Raw genomic sequence first — 26,570 nt, 5'->3', positions numbered from 1 at the left:
CTTCCTGAGAACTACAACGCGCTGATTACGGCACTGGAAAGCCGTCCCGTCGAAGAGCTCAAGCTAGAGTATGTAAAGGGCAAACTGCTTGACGAGTGGAGGCGGCGGTGCGAAAATAATACGTTGGACAAGGTATTGAAAGTGTCGACCCGCAGTGACGATAAGATGAAGAATAAAGTGTGTCATTATTGCAAGCAAGAGGGACATTTTAGAAGGGATTGTCCCAAAGCAAACAAGGAGCCGCAAGAAAAGCAAAAGTACTCCCAGGAAAAGTCGCAGAGGCGAAAGTGTTAGTGACGAAAAAGGAAGAAGAAGACTTCGAAGTGTGTTTTTCAACGACGAGCCTTGAAGAAAACTCACCCCTATTCTGTATTTCGTATCGAACGAAATTCTCACGCAAAAAAATATTTTTTTGTATTAGAATTTCGTTCGAAACGAAATACAGAATAGGGGTGACTGTTACAGTGCTAATGCAGAAGAGTCTGGAAGCGATAAGTGGATCCTGGATTCCGGATGTACGAAGCATATGACAGGTCGAGTGGATTTCCTGAATGCGTTGGTAGATTCTTTTTTTATTTTTTTTTTTTTTTTTTATTTTTTTTTTTTTATTTTTTTTTTTTTTTTTTTTTTTTTTTTTTTAACTCTTTATTTGTTCCAAATTCAAAATAAATTACATTTCATTTTAACCTAGGTGCTCCAGTTACTGCAGTAACGTACCAGCCTTAATTGTTATGATATATATCTAAGTGTTTTTACATTGTTCATGTCTTGGCAATTCAGTATTTTAAACAGGTTTTTTAACCTGCATGTCAGTATAACAATTGATATCTTAAAACTAAAAACTAAAAATAAATCTTATCTAAATATAAAGGGAATTAATCGTTGCAATTGAGGATTGCAACGATTTTTGCCTGAAATTATTGATTATTTTGTTGGACATTTGTGCTAAAGTCTCAACATTCGAAATTCTATGTACCTCGGTAGTACTGTACCAGGGGGGCAACTTCAAAATCATTTTCAGAATTTTGTTCTGAATCCTTTGAAGTGCTTTTTTCCTGGTAGTGCAGCAACTAGACCATATTGGCACAGCGTAAAGCATGGCCGGTCTAAAAACTTGTTTAAATATTAGAAGTTTATTCGTCAGGCAAAGTTTGGATTTCCTGTTTATAAGAGGATACAAACATTTTATATATTTGTTACATTTGGCTTGAATGCCCTCAATGTGATCTTTAAAAGTTAATTTTTGGTCAAGTATTAATCCAAGATATTTCACTTGGTTTGACCAGGAAATTGGAACTCCGTTCATAGTGACTATGTGACTACTACTAGGTTTCAAAAACGAAGCTCTAGGCTTATGTGGAAATATTATAAGTTGAGTTTTGGAAGCGTTGGGAGAAATCTTCCATTTTTGTAAATAAGAAGAGAAAATATCTAAACTTTTCTGCAGTCTGCTGCAAATAACACGAAGACTTCTTCCTTTAGCGGAAATGCCTGTGTCATCAGCGAACAAAGATTTGTGGCAACCCTGAGGCAAATCAGGGAGGTCCGAAGTGAAAATGTTATACAATATAGGCCCAAGAATACTACCCTGAGGAACTCCTGCCCTAACAGGTAGTCGATTAGATTTGGAATTTTGATAATTTACTTGAAGAGTTCTGTCAGTTAAATAATTTTGAACTAATTTCATAATATAAAGTGGAAAATTAAACTTTTTCAATTTAGCAATCAAACCTTCATGCCAAACACTGTCGAATGCTTTTTCTATGTCTAGAAGAGCAACTCCAGTTGAGTGGCCTTCAGATTTGTTTGAACGAATTAAATTGTTAACTCTTAAGAGTTGATGAGTAGTTGAATGCCCATGGCGAAATCCAAACTGCTCATCTGCAAAAATTGAGTTCGTATTGATGTGAAGCATCATTCTATTCAAAATTATCTTTTCAAAAAGTTTACTTATTGAAGAAAGCAAACTTATTGGACGGTAGCTAGAAGCTTCAGCTGGATTTTTATCCGGCTTTAAAATTGGAACAACTTTTGCATTTTTCCATTTATCAGGAAAGTATGCCAAATGGAAACATCTGTTAAATAATTTTACCAAGAAAGACAAGGTACTCTCTGGGAGTTTTTTGATGAGGATATAGAAAATTCCATCATCACCTGGAGCTTTCATATTTTGAAATTTTTTAGTTATAGACCTTACTTCGTCCAAATCAGTCCACCAGGAATCATCAAAAATATTTTCCCGAGAGAAAATATTCCGAAAATCCCGAGCAACCTGATTCTCAATAGGACTAGTAAGACCCAAACTGAAATTATGGGAACTCTCGAATTGCTTAGCAAGTTTCTGAGCTTTTTCCAAATTTGTGATCAAAATTTTACCACCTTCTTCAAGCGCTGGAATAGGCTTTTGAGGTTTTTTCAAAATTTTTGTGAGTTTCCAAAAGGGTTTGGAACTCGGGTCTAATTTAGAAATATTATTTTCAAAAGTTTTGTTCCTCAGGGCCGAGAATCGCTTTTTAATTTGTTTTTGCAAATCCCGCCAGATAACTTTCATGGCAGGATCGCGTGTTCTTTGATATTGTCTCCTGCGGACATTTTTAAGACGGATCAAGAGCTGAAGATCATCGTCTATTATAATTGAATCGAATTTAACCTCGCATTTTGGTACTGAGGCAGCTCTTGCTTCAACTATAGAAGTAGTCAGAGATTCAAGAGCATAATTAATTTCATCTTTGGTTTGCAAAGGAATGTTTGGATCGAAGTTATATTCCATAAATGTTCGATATTGCTCCCAATCAGCCCTATGGTAATTGAAAGTAAAGCTGTTGGGATTAGAAATTATTTCTTGGGATATTTCAAAAGTTACTGGAAGGTGATCAGAACCGAAGTTAGCATGGGTAACCAATTGGCTACAAAGATGACATGAATCAGTTAAGACCAAATCAATAGTTGAGGGATTTCTTGCAGAAGAAAAGCATGTTGGGCTGTTTGGATATTGAATAGTGTAATAACCTGCAGAACAATCATCAAACAGAATATTACCATTGGAATTGCTTTGAGCATTATTCCATGAGCGGTGTTTTGCATTAAAATCACCAATAATGAAGAATTTAGACCTATGACGGGTAAGTTTCTGGAGGTCACCCTTGAGAAAATTCTTTTCCTGGCCTACGCATTGGAATGGCAAATAGGCAGCTATAAACGTAAGTTGTCCAAATTTTGTTTCAACAGAAACTCCCAAAGTTTCAAAAACTTTGGTTTCAAATGAAGAAAGAATTTTATGCTTGATTCGTCTATGAATAATGATGGCAACGCCACCACAGGGTCCATCAAGACGATCATTTCTATAAATCAAGTAATTTGCGTCCTTCTTAACCTTATGGTCAGGTTTAAGGAACGTTTCAGTTATAACGGCAATATGCACGTTATGAACTCTCAAAAAATTAAATAGCTCGTCTTCATTATCTTTAAGAGATCGAGCATTCCAATTTACAATATTTAATGCTTTAAAATCCATTACTGAATTTTAAAGTCATGACAATATTATTTGCAAATTTTACTCCAGTTTGAATAGCATCAAACATGGAGTTAGATTTAAGCATATCAGAAATCATGTCAATTAATGAATTCTGTAAAAATTCCATTTTGGGGGCAGTAATGCTTCCTAAGTCAAAATTGTCAAAATTTCCGTTAGAACGTTGGTTAGTATTTTGATTTCTACCCGCTGCAATAGCAGCATAGGTAGCTCCATTAACTCGCTGAACATTGTTAGCAGCGAGGGGAGTAGGTACAGATGAAACATTTGAAGCAGGGGAGATATTTGTACCTACGGGTACGAATGTAGAATTTGTTCCTCGCTGACCGTTGTTAACAGCAGAGGAATTTGTACCTGGTCGGAAACGTGGAGCGTTTCCTACCTGACGGTTAGAACGAGATTGTAGGATCGCTTTGCGAGTCTTACATTCCCAAAAATTGGATTTGTGGTTTTCACCACAATTTGAACATTTAAATTTCTTAGGATCTTCCTTCACAGGACAGTCGTCCTTTGCGTGAGAGGAATCACCACAATTCATGCATTTAGCTGGCATGTAGCAATTTTTAGTTCCGTGACCCCATCCCTGGCACTTACGGCACTGGGTGAGGTTTTGGAAATTTCCTCCAGTCTTCCTGAAGTGTTCCCACTTCACTCGGACATGGAGCATAAGGCTAGCTTTTTCTAAGGCCTTAAGGTTGTTTAGTTCACTAGACTTGAAGTGAACTAAATAAAAATCATCAGAAATCCCGTTGCGCGAATCGCCAGGACGGGATTTCATTTTCATTTTGATTACTTGGAGTGGCACAACTCCAAGTAATTTTGCCAGTTCATCTTTGATCTGATCCAGGGATTCACCACTGGGCAGTCCTTTCATGACAACCTTGAACACACGTTCAGTTTTGGTGTCGTAAGTAAAAAATTTGTGCTTCTTCTCAGTAAGATACTTGAGAAGACATTTAAATCCGTCCAAGGTTTCAGCCAATACACGGCATTCACCCCGACGTCCAATTTGTAGTGAAAACTTAACTTTCACGAAATTCAAAAGTTCCATGCGAAGAGCATGGAAATCGGTAGTGGTTATCACAATAGGGGGAATCTTTTCCTTCTTGGCATTAAGCCGGGAAAGTTTACTAGAATTTTTCTTGGATGATGGATCATTCTCATCATCCGTGAGCAAATCAAATTGATTACTCAAATTAATTTCATCAGAAGGGGGTCAAGAGTTTGCCCCTTTCTTTTGCGTTTAGGCGCCATGGCGGCAGTAAATTTTTATCCAAATCGACTTCCAAGCAGATTACTATAAGAATCTGAAGGATCGAAGAGGAATTTTCCAAATCGATATCCAAGAAGGATTACCTCGGGTAGGGTCCAAACAAGGATCGAAGAGGAATAAGAGTTGGAACAAGGTAGAAAATTTTTACAGGTTGAGCACTGAAAAGTGCTGTTTAAATTTGTTGTAGCTTTAGGTAGTAGTAACACTTCCTTCAGCAAAAAGCAAATAGATCCGCACGGCGCGTTGGTGGATTCTAGTGAAAGCGTCTGTCTGGCGGATGGAAACAAAATTTCAGCTAAAAGTATGGGCTCCTGCAAGCTGACTGTGATGGCAGAAAACGGTGAATCGAAAATCATATGCATTAAAAATGTCCTGTTTGTTCCTGGCTTGGCTGGAAACCTCTTATCCGTGAGTCGGATCGTCGACGAAGGTTTTCTGGTGAGCTTTAACTTCGGCAGACGGCAAGGTGGTAATCACTGGTGAACAAAAAGGCGGTTTGTACTGTATCAAGCAGGTAGTTCAGCAGTCGGTTTTGTCAGCGGTGGGACATTCAGACTTGTGCCAGCATCTTTGGCATCGGCGTCTAGGTCACCGGCACCCGGATTCCATGAAGCGAATTTTGAGCGAAGGAATGGGAACTTGAAGGTAACCGACTGCGGCATAAGATCGGTGTGTGGTGTGTGCTGTGAGGAGAAGTTGGCCAGGGCGCCATTTCCAAAATCGCGATCAAAGTCACAAGAAATTCTTGATATGGTGCACTCCGACCTTTGTGGTGCTATGGAGGTCGCTACTCCGAGTGGCAACGTCTACGTCAGGACGATGATAGATGACTACAGTAAATACACAGTCGTCTATCTGCTGAAGGTAACATCTGAAGCTTTTAATAAGATTCGTCATGTCAGTTTGGTGCAGAACATGTTCGGTAGAAAGCCGAAAGTTTTGCGAACGGATGGTGGAGGCGAATATTCGAGCACGAGACTCAAAATGTTCCTACAGGAGAATGGAATCACACTTCAGCAAACAGCGCCGTACAGTCCACAGCAGAACGGCAAGTCGGAGAGAGCTAACCGTACGTTGATGGAAATGACACGTTGTCTATTGTCCGAAGCAAAAATGGAGAAGAAGTACTGGGGTGAGGCGGTGATGACGGCATGCTACATATGTAACCGTCTTCCGTCTGCTACAATGGAATACACTCCCATCGAGTTGTGGCATGGGCGACAGCCTAAATTCAACCATATGCGAGTGTTTGGTTCGACTGCTTGGGTGCATGTTCCGGATCAAAAGAGAAAGAAGTTGGATAAAAAGGCGACCATGATGACGTTCGTAGGCTGCGCGGAGGACAGGAAGGCGTATCGTTTTGTGGAAACGGAAACGGATCGCGTTTTCATAAGCCGCGACGCGAAGTTCTTGGAAATGAATTCAAACGAAACAGTGCGAGAGAGGATGCGACCAAGAGAAGCCGATGTCGAGGTAACACTGGATAACTGTAAGAAGCAAGAAAATTTTGAGGATGACGTGATCGATCCGGAACAAGAGGCAGATGACAACCCTCTGCAAATATCCAGTTACGACAGTGCACCGGAAGGAGATTTTTCGGAAGATTCTTTTGAAATGTTCAGGGGATTTCCTACCGAGCCTCGACGATCAAATCATGTTACTAAAGGAAGACCACCGGAACGTTTTAATGCTGGGCTACAAGCATCATGTGAGGACGAGTTTGAACCACTAAGTTTGCACGAAGCACGGAATTCCGATAGTGCATCTGAATGGGAACGAGCGATGCAGGAGGAGATTATGAGTCATTCCGAGAACAACACTTGGGAGTTGATGAAGCTACCTCAGGGAAGGAAGGCAGTCGGAAGCAAGTGGGTGTTTAAACTCAAGCGTGATGCAACAGGAAATGTGACTAAATATAAGACGAGGCTGGTAGCGCAGGGATTTTCTCAAAAGCCCGGTGTAGACTTCGAGGAACTGTTTGCTCCAGTCACCAATCAAATTACGTTTCGCGCACTCTTGGCAGTGGCAAGCATGAAAAATGTAAAACTTGTTCATCTGGATGTGAAGACTGCCTATCTACACGGCGACCTTCAGGAGGAGATATTTATGCGCCAGCCTCCAGGATTCGAAGCAGCAGGAAGAGAGAAGTTCGTGTGTCGATTGAAACGTAGCATATATGGCTTGAAGCAGTCGGCCAGGTGCTGGAACCGTCGCTTAAATGATGTACTAACACGGCTGGGATTTAAGCAAAGTTCGGCGGATGCATGTTTGTATACCAAGACTGTTGGAAAACATTTGGTGTATCTTCTAGTATATTTCGATGACATCGTCGTTGGATGTGCGGATGAAGCTATCATCGGCCAGATTTTCACGGAACTGAAGAAGGATTTGGACATCAACAATCTGGGAGAGTTAAAGTACTTCTTAGGAATGGAAGTAGGACGAAGCGCTGATGGATATAGTTTGAGTCTGCGTGGTTATATTGACAAGGTGAACGGCGCCGGTGGTGTAGTGGTAAGCGTGATTACCTCTCACCCCAGCAGGCCTGGGTTCAATCCCAGTCGGCGCCGCCGGGATGTTCTGAGGCATAACATCTCTGAACACGCCTTCCTTCGGATGGGAAGTAAAGCCGTTGGTCCCCGGTTCATGAGTTGATGGGTCGATAGGTAGGGTCCAGGTGTGGGAGCTGCCTTCCTGGCACGTCGGTAGCATTGGTGCTCAGCACGGAAAACAAGATCAACGGAAAAAAACAAACCAAAAGGAAAAAAAAAAAAAAAAATGACAAGGTTTCGGATTGTATGATGCGAAACCTGCAAAGACACCAATGGATGAAGGGTTTCTGAATTTAGAAGGAGGAGACAAGCTAGAAGACATTACGATGTATCGCAGTCTTGTAGGAGCACTGCTCTACATTGCGGTGCATGCACGTCCATTCTGGGTCGCTGAGTCAGTTGTCCTACGGAGAGGGATTGGATTGCAGCTAAACGCGTGCTGCGGTACTTGCTCGGAACCAAGACCTGGAGCTTGAAATATGGACGAAGTGGAAACTTGGTTGGTTTTGCCGACGCTGACTGGGTAGGAGATATCGAGAGCAGGAAGTCGACGACTGGGTTCAGTTTCTTATTCGGCAGTTCAGCGGTAGCTTGGGCCAGTAGAAAACAATCATCAGTCACGCTGTCTTCAATGGAGGCTGAATACGTTGCATTAAGCGAATCTTGTCAAGAGATCATCTGGCTCAGATCACTCTGCCGTGATCTTGGAGAAGAGCAGAAGCAGCCAACGATTATGTTTGAGGATAACCAAAGCTGTATAGCTTTCGTGAAGTCAGAGCGGTCATCTCGTCGGTCCAAGCACGTGGAGACACGAGAAAAGTTCGTTCAGAATCTCTGCAACCAAGGAGCGATTGAGTTGAAGTACTGCCCAACGGAATCTATGGCAGCTGATATTCTTACAAAACCTCTAGGACCTCAAAAGCTTCGTCGTTTTGCTGAGATGATGGGATTGCTTGTTGTTTCGTAGTTCTGCGGCTCACACTGAGGAGGAGTGTTGGTAATAAGTGTGTGCCCAATCGATGTTTTCCACGTTTGACAGCTTTGCTGACGCAGCCAACTACGATGCGTGCAGCGACCGACATCAGCCATTTTGTAGGCTGATGCAATTCATTCGTTACTGTACTACCGGAAGAGAAAGACGTTCAATAAAGTTTCTTTTAAGTTGTTCATTAAACCAGTTATTATCGAATCAATTCCTTCAATTTCCTCGTAAGTCAACAAATTTTATGTGATTTTACATATGAATTTCATCGGCCTCATAATATTCATGTGGTTTTGTAGTGGGATTTGCTGCTATGTGATCACAGGAAAACTATGTGAAATTCACATGGATTTCATCCCTTAGATATGTGATAAATTGTTGGAGTGCAAGTGATCGGATGAGATGCTCCAGTGCCTAATCGAATTACTTGTCATATCCATAAGGCTCATAGTGACAAAATATCTGTTGACAAGGAAACAACCAACGGTTTCTCCACCGACAAACTGACATGACACTCAATCCTGACTTATGTCCGAAAATCGTAAACGGCTGATTTAAATGTGCAGTGATCCGAACTGTCAAAACCATATAATGTTTTGATCTAGATAAAAATAATGTGTCCATGATAGATCAGAAACGAACCAATTCATAACTTTTACATGCAGGTTCATAACTTAGCTCAATATTTCCCGCGAACGCGGAGCCAGATGTCAGAGTGTGCTTTGGTCAGAAATTTTATTGTTTTTGTTGTGAACATTCATGTCGGTTTGTCGGTGGTTTCTCTATCGTCCACTGAAGCGGAGCTTATTGCATTGTGTGTCACTGTGTGCCATGGAATCTGGCTGAGCCGGCTGTTGCGAGAACTGGGACTGAAGCTGGATGAACCAATCGTTTACTTCGAGGATAATCAGTCAACTATTCGAGTAGTGGAGGATGAGCGAGATGTAGGCAGACTGAAACACATCGACATCAAATCCCGTTTCGTACGAGAGCTCATTCAGCGAGGGAAAATACTGGTACGGTATGTTCTAAGTTCCAGTCAGCTATCATGATATTATGACCAATGGATCACCAAAAAAGTTATTCTTGCAGCATCGGACCAATTTAGGATTTGTAGGTTCCGGAAATTGAGCGAGGGTGTTGAGATACCTATTTCCTTCCCGCTACTGTACAAAAACTATGTGCGGTCCCTGCTGTGCGCAGCCTTTACTTTGGGCGTGCGCCCATGGTATCCGCCATTCTTTTTTTTTTACAACAATAACTACATGTAGATTAAAAATGTCTTACGTTCGAGTTCGAACATAAGAAATTAAACGTGTTAAGTTTATTTATTCCGGTTGATTGCGCCGAAAACCCTTTATCTACGTTTCCCAAAAAAAAAAACAATTCCCGAAAAAAGTTTCATTTGCCAAAAAATAATGCATCAGCGCCATCTCCTAGCGAATCACAGAAGCTTAATAATCCGTCTGATTCCCAAGAGTAGGAAAAGCTTAAAATAATCATGAACTACCGTACAAACCTTATGTTTCATTAGCTCATCAGAACTGGCGAACGTGATACTGCAAATAATGCAAGTAGTGTTTTCATGAGCTGCATCTGTCTTCTCGACACTGTGTTGCTTTTGCTCTTCAGTGCAATCTGCGACATCGATATTCGCATTTTCCAAAGGTCTGTCGCCATGATGATCGCGTTTCTTGTGGTTCTCCACTTTGCTTAGGAAGTTAAACTTTTGACCACACAATTCACATGAATACTTTAAACGTGCACAACATGACGCATGCTTTTGTAACTTCTCTTTAAAGTGAAATTTCTTCGAGCAATGAGGACATTGGAACTTTCCTTCCGTGTGTCTGGTCAGCTGGAATTGGAATAACAGAAAAACTGTATTGCAAAGAGAGAAAAAATCATCTGTTGAACCAGCGTACCATATGATAAGTGATTTGATTAAAGCTGGACAGGGTAATGCCACAGACGTTGCACGAATATGGATGGTTTGATGGGTTTTCAACAAGGGGCTGAGAGGTTTTCTCTGCAACGACTTGCCTTTCACTACTACCATTCAATGGAGCAACAGAAACCATCTGGGATTCCTTGTTGATCACTTCGATCTCCATTAAGTCATCATCGTTCATGTTAGCTAATGAATGCTCATCCAATCGAGAATCTGAAAAAAAAAAAAAAAACAATTGTAATTATTCGATTTCGTATCTTAAGTCAAACTATACCCACTTGAAACTTCATCTTTGGAGGAAGAATTCACCGTTGATTGTTCTTGGTCTTCACGTGCCGATGAAGTAGTTTCCTTTTCTGTGATTTCTATTTGCAGGTCATTGTTCTCGACTTGTTTGTGATCTTGGACGATCTGTAGATTTTCCAAACCGGTCTCATCAGGATGATATCGTTTATTATGAAATTTGATTGAGTGGGGTTGATTGAACGTTCTTCCACATAACTTGCACGAATACATTTTATGCTCACACACAAAACAATGTGCATTATATTTTCTTACGCGGTGAAATTTTTTCCCACAAGTTGGGCACTTGTATTTTGGTTCCATGTGGCATTTTATCTGCATTGAACAATATAGGCTGAATAAAAATATGTAAAAGATGCAGTTGCAATCAGGCTTTCCAGAAGAAGACAAAAAAGTTGCTGGGAGTTAACTCCATCTTCTTTTGCTGTGTAAAAACTTTCATTGAGACCAAGTATAACATTCTAGAAAAGACTAAACGTAGGCAAAGAAGTATCTTAAAACTAAGTCGGAAATTCTAAAGGTTTATTTATTTCAATGAATGTAAAAAAAAAGTACTCTTAACCTAAAAATGCCAAAGTTACATGACTGATAATTCATTCTAAGAAACAATTTGAAACTGTAATCAAGCCTGATAGCAACTGAGAAAAACGAGTGCAACAAACCTCATGATTTTTAGTTGGTGATATACCAAGAATAGTTATTCCGCAGATGTCACACTTGGTCAGCTCATGGCGAATTTGCAGGTGATGATTTAAGTGCCCCGGAGTGGAAAACTCTTCGTTGCAGTAATAGCATTTTGTTTGGGATGAGCCGCTTTCAACAAGAGGCCGTGCTTCGGAACTCTTCTGCTCTTGCTCCTGGCTCTTTTTATAGGCACGGCAAACGAAGGTCCAATGGTTTTTGACAGCAGTTACATCTTGAAACATTTTACCACAAAACTCGCAGGGAACTTTCTTCTTCTCACATTTGGATACATGTCCTTGTAAGCGTTCTCGCCCGGAAAATCGCATCGAGCAATGTGGACATTTAAGCTTCGAGAGCTTGTGCTTCGTTTTCTGTATGGAACGATAAACAGTTTATTTAATTTAACAACATTCAAAACTCAGTTTACTAACCTTGTGATGCTGAGCCTGGGAAAGAGTGGACAAAGTAATTCCACATATACCACATGCAGCTGGATCATGGTGGATTCGAATGTGATGAGCTAAGGCGACAGCACTAGACTCTGTTATTCCACAGTGGGAACATTTGGTACAGGGTGCTCGAAGGATACTCGATGGATTTTCTGCCACCTTTTTTGGATCACTCCTGTCTTTCAGGATAATCTCAGTTTGAGCTTCCTTTCCACCATGAAGTAGTGAGATTTCCTCTGCACCGAACTGAGAATCATCGTGCTCTTTTGCGTGCTCAGGGCAGGTTAGCTGAAATAGACATTAAATACCATTAATTTCGAGCTCGAGCAGATCAACGAGTTCGAATTTAACTATAGCCTTTATTCATTTACTACGGTTTGATGATTAATTAAGCTGTAGGTTTAAAAGTCACCCCTACTGACAGCATGGCGCCTAAAAATCGTGGTAGGCCGCGCTGCAAAGTAACAACTGTTGACGTGATTTGTTTTTGCAGCTGCAATTTTTTCGAGTTGATTTTTGTCATTTTACGTACTAACTTTTCAAACGCGTTTGAAGATTTGAAAAATGATTGTGATTTAGGCAAAAAGCTTTTGAAGTGTGTCCTAGTCGAGGGGAATTGATTTCGAAAATTGAAAATTTAAAGTGTTGTGTTTGTTGAGGTGAAGGCGTTTATTTTCGGAGGGAATCTTCCGCAAAATGGATACCTCTAGAGTGCGTGAAACACCGTGAATTATATTGAGTGGTGTGGTTTAGTGTCGAAAAATAAGATGGAAAGTGCAGTGAATTTGTCGTCTTCTATAAAAGATCTATATCTATATTCTATAAAGGAGTTATCTTGTCGGACAGTTGGCAGTTGGCAGTAGTCTTAGCTTGCCGCTTGCTTGCTATAATACTACTGTTGGAACAATTTGTGCTAACCGGCTCAAAATTTGGTGAGATCCATTCATTTTATAAGCTTTAATATACCAGTACATAACGTGAAATGCTTTTTTAAATGCAACAACTTGAAATCTAAATGCGACAGGGCATCATTTGCTGGCTGTTGACGCGGGTATTGTGGATTTTCCAAGTACCCGGTTCAAGCTTCATTTGGCTGCGGTGGCTCTTCTTTTCCTTCTACCACTGAATGGTAGATAGTGCGAATAAGGGCGTCAATGTAATGTTGGGCTGTACCTGTTGTGGACATTAGTACATCCAAGGGGTAAGTCACTCAGCACATTGTGCCTGAATTATATTCTACACAGCTTGGGCACATCCATCGGCACATTTTCGGCATACCTTCGACACAATCTCGTAGGCATTAGATTGTTGTAAATTAAATGGGAGCTCTGCTGGACAGCTGTCATTGAAGTTGCTCAGAACATTACGTGCTGTTTGACTGTATGTTCGGGAACATCTTCTAATTTAATATATCAGAGGAACTCAGACCAGCAGTTCACTTAAAGATCTAAATATTAAATGTAGGTTCTAGAGTGGACTCAAGAGGAAGAGCCAGTTAATCAGACCTCATTAGTACCTTTAATTCAAATAATGCTGCAAATCACACAAAACAAACTAAAGAAGTCTATTCATCACCCTCTATAGTCGGTCTCTAACAATGCTCCCCACCGGTTCCAACTCTTTCCGGCTGCTGATAGACCGATGCTTTTCACATCACGAAAAAACTAGGTTTCTGGTTTGCCTTTGAGGGCATTATGAAGCACTAAAACACAGAACTTTTATTACCCTATGGAACACAAAACATTGAAATTTTGCACACCCGCCACTTTCCGCTTCATCCTCAATCCGATTTATCCTTGCGATTTCAAACCAAAACATTCAATGTGTCAGAAATACCGGGTTGCCGGGATGGATATTTTACAAACAATCGCAGCTTGCTCTATGACCGGCACAATCGGCAAACCTGCGGAACATTTGAGGCACACTGACAAAAAAGATGACCCAAGATTGGTGTGCGGAGTGACCTACCCCTTGAGTACATCATTTCTTTAAACTTGTTGAGGATGCCTTGTGTTGCCTAAAAAGTTATCCTTTTTAAAGTACTGATCTTTACAACATAAAGATTTGATAGGATGACACACACACCACTACTGACAGCATGATGCATATGGGCAATTTATTTATTTTTAATTTTTACAGAACTGCAGCTGAATTCCGGGCATAAATTATATCGAAGAGAAGGAAATTCTACATAAAGATTGTACTCGTTGTTTGTGTATAACTTTTTATTGACTGGGTAAAAATGAAATTTTGAGTAAAACTAGTTTAGAGTGTAATGTTTACATCTGCAAAATCTCGCACAATCTGTCAAGTGGTTATCGAGATGGCTTCCAAGCAAGAAGTACTTCGAACAAGGGGTATTCAACTCTGCACACCTTAATCTGTGCCAAGAGTTTTGGCAGTGCCGAAAGCTGAGCCAATCTTTGTGCCGATCATTCCGAAGTAGGCCGAAGTATATCAATCAAGGTGTCAATATCCCATTGGCAACCCTGAAGTTAGACGTTCGTGATTGTATTTACATTTTCAATTTATCTAATTCATAACCATGGTTCATGGCAAACATTAAGCTGCATTCTCATTAAAATGAGAGTGGATTGGGCAAAGAAAGATGAACTGGAAGCAATTCAACCTATACGACCCGTCCACAAGAAAAGGGACGGTGTACGAATTTTTCACCAGCTGTCAGTAAAATGCTCCCCAACAAAATCAAACACAGAACTCGAACGGACGAAAGTTCACTCCCACCCTACACACTTATAGCGAATTCGTTTATTATTCAGTTTCAACCTGGATCGGGTATCAAGATCGATCAAGATTGGGTTTGCTTGCTGTTGGAGTAAATCGGTAACGCAGTGTGCTGATCACCTCCTTGGAGACCGAACGTCACCCCTAGCAACCTAAGTTTTCTTAAATAAACAACGGTGAAAAACTTTTCATTCCTGTTCAAGACTCCACTCAAGCTAGTCGTTAAATAAAATCCATTCTACTTTTAAACTTTGCTGTTCCGGTTCTTTCTAACCATCAAGAGGTTATGGGCGACTCACGCAAGGATTTGGTCCACGGGATCCCGCAGTTCTCGGGCACCGGTTTCGACAATTGGCAATTTCGAGTGGAGAAGTATCTGAAGTCCGTGAAGCTGTTGGAAGTCACGAAGTTCCAGGAAGATGACGGTAAGGCGGCGTTCCTGCTGACGTCATTTGTTCATGACGATTTGCTGCATTTGGTGCGGGACAAGGAGACGTCCAAGGAGATGTGGATGAGCCTTGAATCCGCCTACGCCAAGAAGTCCGTCTCGTCGCAGACATTCGTCAGGAAGCAACTTGCGAAGCTACGAATGATGGAAGGTTCGTCTGTGAAAGATCACCTGAAAACCTTCGAAGAGCTGATCCGACAACTGAAGCTGGCCGGAGCGAAGCTTGAAGAGAACGATATTGTGTCCCAGCTGTTTGCTACCCTTCCCGAGTCGTTCGATCCGTTGGTTACGGCACTGGAAAATCTAGGTGAGGAAAACCTAAAACTGGATGTTGTTCGCGAGCGCCTTCTTGCCGAGGAGCTCAAGAAAACCGACCGGGCAGCGGATTCCTGCCAAGAGAAACCTGCAGCATTCCAAGGATCGAAGCAGAAGCCTGGTAAGTTCACCGGAAAGTGTAACCGTTGCCAGAAGAAGGGGCACAAGGCCAAGGACTGTCGTGTGAAGTTGAAGACAGATGGGCGCGCTGAAGCTAACACTGCTGCTGGAGGTAAGGCGGTGGCTTTTATGACCGGGAGATGCTCCCAAACAAAGGACGAGGGAGCAGTTTCCTTTAAGCTGGATTCCGGAGCCTCGGACCACCTTGTGAATGTGAAGCACTGTTTCGCCGACCTCACGAAGCTGAAGCACCCTGTCGTCATAAACGTGGCGAAGGATGATCAATCCCTGATTTCCCGGCACAGTGGCACGATCAACGGCATCAACAAGGAAGGTAACTATATCAGCTTGAAGAACGTCCTCTTCGTACCAGATCTTCGAGCGAACTTGCTATCTGTGAAGAAGATGGCAAAAGCGGATCTTGATGTCACATTCACGAAAAAGGAAGCGATCATGAAGCAAGGTCGTGACCTGATTGCGAGATGTCCCATGCGGGGCGATTTTTACGAGCTCGATCTCCGTGTCGATACGGTGGCGGCCAACATGTGTGGAGCTGTGACTGGTAACCTGTGGCATCGTCGACTGGCTCATTTGGGGAGCAAGAGTTTGCAGACACTCGCGAAGCATGGCATGGTAACAGGTATTCCCGAGAAACCAGATAAATTGGATTTTTGTGATGTTTGTGTTCTCGGAAAGCAGTGCCGAGAACCATTCACGGGTACTAGAGTCCGTGCTACAAGACCTCTAGAACGAGTGCACTCCGATGTGTGCGGTCCAATTACACCAGCGGCTTGGGATGATTCTCGGTACTTCGTCACCTTTATTGATGATTACACGCACTTTGCAGTAGTATATCCCATCAAGAAGAAGTCCGAGGTGTTCCAGAAGTTTCGAGAGTACGAGGCCATGGCGAGTGCCGCTCTGGGACATTCGATTTCGAAGCTGACTGTCGACCAAGGGCGCGAGTATTGCTCCAATGACCAGCGTGATTGGTACGTTTCCAAGGGGATCCAAGTCGAGCCAACCGCAGCGTACACACCACAGCAGAATGGAGTGTCCGAACGGTTCAATCGGACAATCGTCGAAAAGGTGCGTGCGATGCTGATTGAAGCCCAAACTCCGAAGAATCTGTGGAATGAAGCGATTCTAGCGGCGGTATACCTGACGAACAGAAGTCCAACCACCGCGGTATCTGATTGGAAGACTCCTGCGGAAATGTGGACTGGTCACAAGCCGGACGTTAGTAAACTACGTGTGTTCGGCTGTAAAGCATTTGCTTGGGTGTCCACGGCACAGAGGAAGAAACTGGATCCGAAAAGCAAGCCTGCTGTGATGATCGGCTATGCGCCAAACGCCTACCGCCTGTGGAACAAAGAGAAGAAGCAGTTATTCCTAGCCAGAGATGTCAAGTTCGATGAAAACAGTTTTCCGTTTGCCACCCAGATCCGTGACGAAACTCCTTTGGTTGTTGCTCCGTACGAGTTCGAGGATCAAGATGAGGAAGACGTGCAAACCCCTGAACAGTCCGTTCAACCCGATGAGCCGCTGGTGGCTCAACATGACGACATCCTGACTGATGATGAAGAAGGCAAGGTTGAAGACGACGGTGTTGAAGAAACCGGAGCGCTCCCTTCGCAACTAGACCGCGGTTCAAACCTCGAAATGGAAACCCCGAGGCGCAGCGAACGGGAGCGCAGACTCCCCGGTAAGTTGAAAGAATTTCTGGTTGGAAAAATTTTCACTGCCGCGCAATCCCATTCTGCAGATGTTCCCCATAACGTTTCCGATGTACTATTTGACGGTTCCGTTGGACGAGATGAGGCCGAGCGTTCGATCTTCGATGTCCCGGAGGCGTACAAGGAGATCGCTGGACGAGCCGACGAAGCTCTTTGGCAGCAAGCGGTCCGTGAGGAACTGCAGTCGCTAGCGGACAACCATGCTTGGCGATTGGTGAGATGCCCTGCTGGTGTGGTTCCGCTCAAATCGAAATGGGTCTTCCGAATCAAGCCGGACGAGCATGACGAACCGATCCGTTACAAGGCGCGCTTGGTGGCGAAGGGATTCCAACAGAAGCCCAGAGTCGACTACAACGAAACATATTCCCCCGTAGCAAAGTTAGCCACGATACGAACCGTTCTTGCTGTAGCAACCCACCGAAGGATGCACGTTCACCAACTCGATGTGAAGACCGCATTCCTCTACGGTGAGCTTGAAGAAGACGTCTACATGGCCATACCCGAAGGAGTTGCAGCACCGCCGAACTTCGTTTGCAAGCTGGATCGATCGCTGTACGGACTCAAGCAAAGCCCCCGCTGTTGGAACAACAAGCTAAACGACCTTCTACTGGATTTCGGCTTTACCCGTTCCCGGCATGATTACTGTCTATATACCAGGATCGACGATCGAGGGGGGGTATACATAATCATCTACGTGGACGATTTGCTCATTGCTGGCGATCGACTGGACCTGGTGAAGGAGATCAAGCGTGCTCTTTCCAAGAAGCTCCAGATGAAGAATTGCGGCGTGGTTAATCATTTCCTTGGAATGAAGATCCGATACGACCGCGCCACCGGATGCATGTACCTGGCGCAAGAAGCTGCTGTGGACCGTGTGCTGACGAAGTTCGGCATGCAAGACTGTAACCATGTCAAAACCCCAATGGAGAAAGGCTGTTTCCTGCCACCACAAGCTGCGAATCCTGTGTCGCATCCATACCGTCAATTGCTGGGCAGCCTGATGTATACGATGCTGTGTGTTCGACCGGACATATGCTACGCTGTTGGATACCTAGGGCGCTTCCAAGTTCATCCTGATGAGGCCCACTGGCAAGCCCTGAAGAGAGTGGTCCGTTACGTGAAGGGGACGAAGAACTTGAAGCTCCAGTACAAGCAAAACGACGACGCCGAGGCACTTGTCGGGTACGCAGACGCTGACTGGGCATCGGATGCTGAGGATAGGAAATCCGTTAGTGGCTTCGTCTTTAAGGTCTTTGGGAACACCGTGTCTTGGGCAAGCCGCAAGCAACAAACCGTTGCACTGTCGTCGTGTGAAGCCGAGTATGCAGCTTTAAGTGCCGCGGCCTCCGAAGGGCTGTGGCTACACGGAATCCTTGAAGACCTGAAGCAAGTTCGACCGGACACGGCATTCAAGGTGTACGAAGACAACCGTGGGTGCATTGCAATGGCCACAAACACCGAAAGCAAGCGTGTCAAGCACATCGATGTAAAGCACCATTTTTTGCGCGACCATGTGGCACAAGGAAGACTTCAAATCGAAGCAATTGATACAGCAAACCAAATAGCGGACACGTTCACCAAGCCCCTGGAACCTGGACGTTTCCGCGAACTGAGGACCCTCCTAGGACTGACCGATTCAGGGGGGGTGTTGGAGTAAATCGGTAACGCAGTGTGCTGATCACCTCCTTGGAGACCGAACGTCACCCCTAGCAACCTAAGTTTTCTTAAATAAACAACGGTGAAAAACTTTTCATTCCTGCTCAAGACTCCACTCAAGCTAGTCGTTAAATAAAATCCATTCTACTTTTAAACTTTGCTGTTCCGGTTCTTTCTAACCATCAAGACTTGCTTTCTGAAAAACGTCAGTTTGCTCGTTTGTTTTTAAAACCTACACGGCGAATGAGAACGACTCAAATTTGAGTTTAGTTCACTCATAATCGCCAAAAGCGCAGGAACTCAGTGATGAGTAAAATTTGTCTCATGGTTTCCTGTGGAAAACCTAAAAAATCTGCCGGAAAATGAGGAAATTGACGAAAATTTTATTCAGTCTCGGAGTAGTACCAATAGACTGAGTGAATCCAATCTTTACTTTTCTCAAATTCGGGAATTTTTCCCTGGAAAATCCTGGAAAAACCTGGGAAAACATGAGGCAAATTAACTCATCGCTGAGTTCCTGCACTTTTGGCGATTATGAGTGAACTAAACTCAAATTTGAGTCGTTCTCATTCGCCGTGTAGCTCAGGTTGAGGTTGAGGTTCGAACTGACAAACTAACAATGCAAAGAAGAATGCGGCCATCACATGTTACAGCGTAGGGCTGTACCTTCGCAAGCGAACGCAGAATCCGATCGACCACCCGCAAATGTGGCCGACGGTCAATTCCAGTTCAAGCGCACTAACGTCAACGAAGTCACCAGGAAAATTTACGAGATTGGGATCAACGCGAAAGGGACGGATGAAATCCCCATCTCATTCATCAAGCTGCTCTGCCCGTTTATCCTCCCCCTCCTGACTCACCTATTCAATGATATTATCGATGCTCAAACTTTCCCCTCCGTCTGGAAAAAAAAGCCATCGTTACCCCGATACCGAAATCATCGAACTCTACTTCACCGAAGGACTTCAGGCCCATTAGTGTCCTACCTGCGGTGTCTAAGGTACTGGAGAAGATTCTACTGTCGCAAATAACGGATCATCTCGATGTATCCACACCCGCTCTCCTAGCCAAACACCAGTCAGGATACAGGAAAAACCACAGTACCACGACTGCTCTAGTCAAGGTTGCTCACGATATCCTCAACAACTTTGACGATAACAGGTGCACAGTAATGGTTCTTGTCGACTTTTCGTTGGCATTCAACTGTGTCTACTTGAAATGAAGCTGAGGAGGGAATTCGGGTTTTCAAACTCCGCGTGTAATTTGATTTCATCTTTCCTAGCGCAGCGAAGCCAGGTTGTAGACCTGGGTGGTACTCCCTCGAATCCCCGGAATCTCACCGACGGTACGCCACAAGGATCTTGTCTGAGCGCCCTGCTGTTTAGCCTATACATCAAAACAGCCTGCCTGGTGTGCTAAAATGCGAGCATCACCTCTATGCGGACGACCTCCAAATCTACATAGCAGGCCCCGCAAGCGAAATTAACAGGCTCGTCGAAGCAATCAACCAGGATCTCCTCGCTATCGAACGTTGGGCCACTGAGAATCGTCTGTTTCCCAACCCAAAGAAGACACAAGCTATAGTCTTTTGTAGAGATGGGGCCATAATCCCTCAAAATGACATCCGCTTCTGTGATGAAACCATTACTTTGTCGAACAAAGTTACCAACCTTGGTCTCATTATGGACTCTAACCTAAAATGGACCGACCAGATAAACGAAGTCACCAAAAAGATCTACAATACTCTTCGTACGTTCAGGCGCTTCCGTGGAGTGCTTTCCAGACAGATTCGTATGCAGCTCGTCCAAGCTGTGGTGATGCCGTTCTTCGCATACAGCAACGTCGTGTACTACCCAGGACTGTCCACCGCGCTCAAGGCTCAGTTGCATCGATGCTTCAAGTCGTCGGTGAGGTTCGTGTATGGAATCCGAGGGCGTGAAACGACCAGAGAAGTGCGACACACCATACTCGGATGCGATCTGCCGGAAAACTACCGCCTCCCAGAGTACATCACGCAGTACACACCTAAAGGTCGGAACGAGCGAGCTAGATCCTTTGTCCTACCGCATCACACCACAAGTTCCCGAAAAAGTGTTCTAATATTCGGAGCGTCCACCTGGATCGCACTACCACTAGCTACAAGGCAGCAACGGACTCTCACGTCGCTTAAAGCGGCGCTCCACAGAGCTGCTTAATTCTCTAGGCTAATACCAATAGTAGCTGTCGATTTAAGAAATGTCAAATGTTTAGACTTAGACTTTATTTTCATTCTTAACACCCCACTAAACTGATTCAAAATGGTTGCTTCCTTGACCTGATTTATGGTTCTGTAACTGACAGGTTTTCGTTATGCTATCAATAAATTATAAAATTACAAATTACAAAAAGTTCGGATTCGCACTGGGTTGGAACCTGGAACCAGTTATGCGAGGTAGGCGACGATTGTTCGTATTTGACAGCCACCTCCCCCCTTGGTTGGAACTGGTTCCAACCCCGATAATAAACGAATTCGCTATTAGATGTTTTGCCGAGATGGGCACCACCGAGCAGCTCGGCAATCTATTTTGACAGGAAACCCATTTTGACCATCTTGACTGTCGTATCGACCCTCTCGACCCACCATGGTGTGGATGAACTCTATTGGCGTGAAGATATTCTGGACGAAACCACGAGCCGCTGGGATTTTCGCTACGAATCGGATGAGATAAACTTAGTGTCATGGTACAGACCGGTGCAGGCAATACTCACAGCATTTTTCCTTGGAATCCGAACCCAATGTGAAGCCCAATGAAGTAAATAAAGAAGTCAGCCTTAGCAACGCTTGGCAAAACGTCAACTCTCGACAGTGATGTCGTTTTATATTATGTCGATTGTATCCTACTTATCAATTTTTGTCCTAAAGAGCCGAATATTTAGTGTGCCATGCTGTGTTTCGGCACAGTATGTAGAGTTGATTACCCCTTGGCTTCGACAAAAAATTATGGGAGCGGTCGTAGAAAATCCAGGCCAGGCCCACAGGTGGATCGCGAAACAGTTTGGAATCGTGGTAAAATCGTTCAAGGAGACCCTGACAACCCAGCGGAAGGAAAGCGAAGACGACCGACTCCGTGAACGCAAGGACGGTGAAGGATTACTTCAAACGCAATCCGAACCTTTCGATTCGGGACGTGGCCAAGAAAGTCAATTTTTCCGTCTGGTTCGTCCAGCAGACAATAAAGCGGGCTGGAATTCATGTCTTCAAGGTAAGGAAAGCGCCTAACAGAACCGATAAACAGAATACGGTGGCCAAATCCATTCTTTTCTCACGAACGAGTTTGAGGTGATTGAGAGGTGGAAGCAGTACTATGACGAGCACCTCAACGGTGAAGCAGCAGAAAACGAAGGTGGCACGGCAACAGACCTTGGAGCACGCGCAGAAGACGACAGGCTACCGGCCCCTGATCTTCAAGAAATTGAGGAGGAGATCGGTCGGCTGAAGAACAACAAAGCAACTGGGGTAGATCAACTACCAAGTGAGCTATTAAAATACGGTGGTGAAGCACTGGCTAGAGCGCTGCATTGGGTAATTGCCAAGATTTGAGAGGAGGAGATATTACCGGAGGAGTGGATGGAAGGTGTCGTATGCCCAATCTACAAAAAGGGCGACAAGTTGGATTGCTGCAACTACCGCGCGATCACACTGCTGAGCGCCGCCTACAAGGTACTCTTCCAAATTCTATGCCGCCGCCTGTCACCATTTGCAAGAGAGTTCGTGGGGCAATACCAGGCGGGATTTTGCAGAAATGCCGCGAATACAACGTGCCCACACATCATTTGTTCATCGATTTCAAATCCGCATACGACACAATCGATCGAGATCAGCTATGGCAGATTATGCATGAGTACGTATTTCCGGATAAACTGACGCGATTGGTCAAAGCGACGAAGGATCGAGTGATGTTCGAGTATGGAGAATCTCGAATGGGGGTTACGGCAAGGTGATGGACTTTCGTGTCTGCTATTCAATATCGCGTTAGAAGGTGTGATTAGAAGAGCTGGGATAGACACGCGTGGCACAATCTTCAGGAAGTCCATCCAGCTTCTTGGCTTCGCCGATGACATTGACATCATGGCACGGAACTTTGAGACGATGGCGGGAACGTACATCAGACTGAATGCTAAAGCTAGCCCGATTGGACTTTCCATCAACGCATTAAAGACAAAATACATGAAAGGAAGAGGTTCTAGGGAAGACAATGTTAGTCTCCCTCCCCGAGTTCAGATTGATGTTGACGAAATCGAGGTGGTCGATGAGTTCGTGTATTTGGGCTCACTGGTGACCGCCGAAAATGATACCAGCAGAGAAATTCAAAGACGCATTATGACAGGGAATCGTGCCTAGTTTGGACTGCTCCGGTCGGATAAAATTCACCGCCGCACGAAGTTGACAAGACGCTGATTAGACCGGTGGTCCTATACGGCCACGATACCTGGACTATGGAGGACCAACGCGCCCTTGGTGTTTTCGAACGGAAGGTGTTGCGTACCATCTACGGTGGATTGCAGATGGATGACGGAACGTGGAGGAGGCGAATGAACCACGAATTGCACCAGAACAATCCATCGTCCACATTGCAAAAATTTAGCGACTACGGTGGGCTGGGCACGTCGTAAGAATGCCGCACGACGACCCAGTGAAAATGGTTCCAGAAAGCGCCCCAACAGGAACAAGAAGAAGAGGCGCGCAGCGGGCTAGTAGAAGGCGATCTGCGGACCCTTCGCAGACTACGAGGCTGGCGAAGTGTGGCCATGGATCGATTAGAGTGGAGACGACTGCAGAGGACAACAAGGCCTTAGCCTGATTGGTAAGGTAAGTAAGGTGGCCGAATCCCGCCCCAGGAAGCTGTACCGCGAGTGGTTGGTGCAGCCGGAATGAATTGTAATGGACAACGAGACGTACATTAAAGCGGACGCCAAGCAGATCCCCGGCCTGGAGTTTTTCGTCGGCAAGTCCCGCTGGGATGTTCCGGAGAAGTTCCGGAAGAAGAACGTCGACAAATTTGCCAAGAAGTACTTAGTGTGCGATCTGTTGGTGCGGCAATTTCAACAAGGCGTCCAAATATATAAAGAAGAATGCCATCCACGAAGATGACACTCTGTTTTGGCCGGATCTGGCTTCGTGCCGTTGCGCGAAACCGGTGATGGGGTGGTACGAAGTCAACGCTGTTTTTGTGCCGAAGGAGGCAAATCCGCCAGTCACCAGAACTTCGCCCAATAGAAAAATTTCGGGGCGATTATGAGGGGCAAGCTCCGGAAAACAGGGAAGGTCTTCAAAAACGAAAAGGATTTGAAGAAAGAGTGGATGAAAGTGTGTAAGATATATGGCGTAAGTGTTGAACAGGATTTGATGGGTAGCGTTAAGTCCAAGGTGCGGGCATTTAGCCTAGAAGAAAAACTGTTTTAATCACAATCAATTTTTATCTGGCTCTAAGCCCCTACAGTGAAAGTATGGACGTCTGTCAAAAGTTGTTCCAATCGAACCGTCAAAATGCACAGCTTTGCTCGATTGGAACAGCTTTTTTCAGTTTTGTGGTGACAGTCGTCCATACTTTAAATAGAGGGCTTTAATCGGCTCCACCTCGCACCGTAGTGAACCCGGTAGCGTGGCCAAAATTGTACAGTTTATCAAGGGCCTACTTTTGGTGTTTTTTATTAGTTCGTGGCACTCGAATCTATCACTTAAACGGAAGGTCCTACAAGGATGACTTCTTCGGCAAAATTGTGCATTGCTTCCCTGGGCATAGAGTATCATTTTGCTTGCCACACAATATATAAACACTTGCATTGGTAGTGGCATCGATTACGCTCAATTAATAACTGTGGAAGTGCATTTAGAACACTAAGCTGAGAGCACGCGATAAGCAAATATGCAACCAGCAATAAGCTTGAAATGCGAATAAGAAGAAGAAGTGTTAAAATCACAAATTACCATACAAACCTTATGTTTCATTAGCTCATCGGAACTGGCGAACGTGATGCTGCAAAAAATGCAAACGGTCATCTCATGAGCTGCATCTGTCATCTCGACACTCTGTTGCTTTTGCTCTTCAGTGCAATCTGCGACATTCGCTTTCGATATAGGTCTGCTGCCGTGATGAACTCGTTTCTTGTGGTTCTTTACTTTTTTTAGGAAGTTAAACTTTTCACCACACAATTCACATGAATATTTCAAACGTGTACAACATGACGCATGCTTTTGCAGCTTCTCTCTGAAGTGAAATTTCTTCGAACAATGAGGACATCGGAACTTTCCTTCCGTGTGTCTGGTCAGCTGGAATGGGAATAACAAAAAACAGTATTGTAAAGAGAGAAAAAAATCATCTGTTGAATCAGCGTACCATATGATAAGTGATTTGATTAAAGCTGGACATAGTAATGCCACAGACGTTGCACGAATATGGATGGTTTGATGGACTTTCAACATGTTGCATGCCAGACGAAGTACCGGATGGATTCTTTTTGGTCGTACTAATATTTGTACCTTCAACAACACTCGAGCTAGAGGATGAATCCGAACTGAAGACTAAGGCTTCATGACCAGAATGTGTAGTCGTTTCTGCAGCCGAATTTATCGTTGTTTCCATAATATTCTTCATATTCTTCACTTGTGTTTGATCTTGCTTCTCGTTCAACAGAGCTCCTTTACGACGATGATGATTTCTCATATGTCTTGCAAGGTACGTTGACGTTTCGAACTTAAATGGACATAATTCACATGAAAATGTTTTCTGCTTACATAATGGAAGGTGTGCTCGATATTCTTTTATCTGGAATACTCTCTGGCAATGGGGACAATTTTGCTGCTTTCCTTCCATACACGAGTGTTTTGCTCTCTGTTGTGGCGATAAAGTATTGCTTAGAAAATAATATGATAGGCGAATGTAGACATACCTTATGACGAAGAAGTAAGCCTTTTGAAGAAAATGTTGTTCCACAAATATCGCAAGCAAATTGTAAGCGCAAATCCTTGCTTTCATCAGAATGAGCAGTAGGTAATGCGGTTTCCTTGTCGATGATATTACTGTCGGCATGCTCACCCAATCGATCATGTGCATTACCACTCTGCTCTCCGCGTGATAGTTTCAAATACTCAGCATCAGAAGTCATATTTCCAACTTCAACAGGAACACGTTCCTCTTCCAGGGTACTAGACTCCGCATCAACCGTTTGATCCCAGGCCTTACAATGACGAAAGGCATGATCATTCTTAAGCATTTCGGATCGGAATTTTTCCCCACAATCATAACACCGTAGAAAGAAGCCATCGTGAACGTCCTGGAATGCGAACCAATTATTCTACATACTACAACTCATTTGTATTGAAATCGATCACTTACATGAACGTGCTTCCAGTAGGGACTCTCCGAATAAGCACGCTGGTCATTGCACAGAACACATTGATGCAGTTTGTGTTTTGCTTTTATTTCCTGAGAGTGCAATTCCTTACCTTCATCTTCAATCTTTCGACGAATACATGATTAATATGGATTAGCTATAACGAATGCATCATTGATAAATTGCTTCTTACCTCGTGCAGGTCCAGATGATTCCACAGTCCTTCTTTGCTCACATAGTCCTCGTCACATAGGGAGCATCGGAACATCAACCGTACCACGCACATCTCCCGATGCAGCTCCAAATCACCCTCCCGGTAGTCCTCAAGACAGATTCCACATTCGACCATTTTGGCTGAGATAATCTAATAGGTTCCGCAGAAAAACGCGATTAAATAAACAAACTGAACACGAATTTATTGTTGACGACCGTGTTTGTTTTGATTGCTAC

General features: G+C 43.9%; 1 protein-coding gene across 1 annotated transcript in view; it reads right to left on the bottom strand.

The window, feature by feature from the left end:
- Positions 1 to 26,570, bottom strand: part of LOC135710073 (zinc finger protein 729-like) — a 48,550-nt gene extending 21,980 nt beyond the window's left edge. The window contains exons 1-10 of the mRNA XM_065232524.1: positions 26,314 to 26,570; positions 26,123 to 26,245; positions 25,677 to 26,060; positions 25,124 to 25,618; positions 24,715 to 25,056; positions 11,709 to 12,014; positions 11,256 to 11,648; positions 10,569 to 10,908; positions 10,265 to 10,503; positions 9,859 to 10,197 (exon numbers count right to left, since the gene is read on the bottom strand). Coding sequence (XP_065088596.1) covers positions 9,859 to 10,197; positions 10,265 to 10,503; positions 10,569 to 10,908; positions 11,256 to 11,648; positions 11,709 to 12,014; positions 24,715 to 25,056; positions 25,124 to 25,618; positions 25,677 to 26,060; positions 26,123 to 26,245; positions 26,314 to 26,469 — 3,117 coding nt within the window. The 5' untranslated portion in view covers positions 26,470 to 26,570. The remainder of the gene's footprint in view (positions 1 to 9,858; positions 10,198 to 10,264; positions 10,504 to 10,568; positions 10,909 to 11,255; positions 11,649 to 11,708; positions 12,015 to 24,714; positions 25,057 to 25,123; positions 25,619 to 25,676; positions 26,061 to 26,122; positions 26,246 to 26,313) is intronic.

The sequence above is a fragment of the Ochlerotatus camptorhynchus genome, unplaced genomic scaffold (genome assembly GCF_037179485.1).
Source record: "Ochlerotatus camptorhynchus isolate MF236.1 unplaced genomic scaffold, CSIRO-AGI_Acam_v1.1 ptg000370l, whole genome shotgun sequence".
Taxonomy (NCBI): Eukaryota; Metazoa; Arthropoda; class Insecta; order Diptera; family Culicidae; genus Ochlerotatus; species Ochlerotatus camptorhynchus.
Note: the sequence above shows the minus strand (reverse complement) of the source record. Positions and strands in the feature narration are given on the sequence as shown.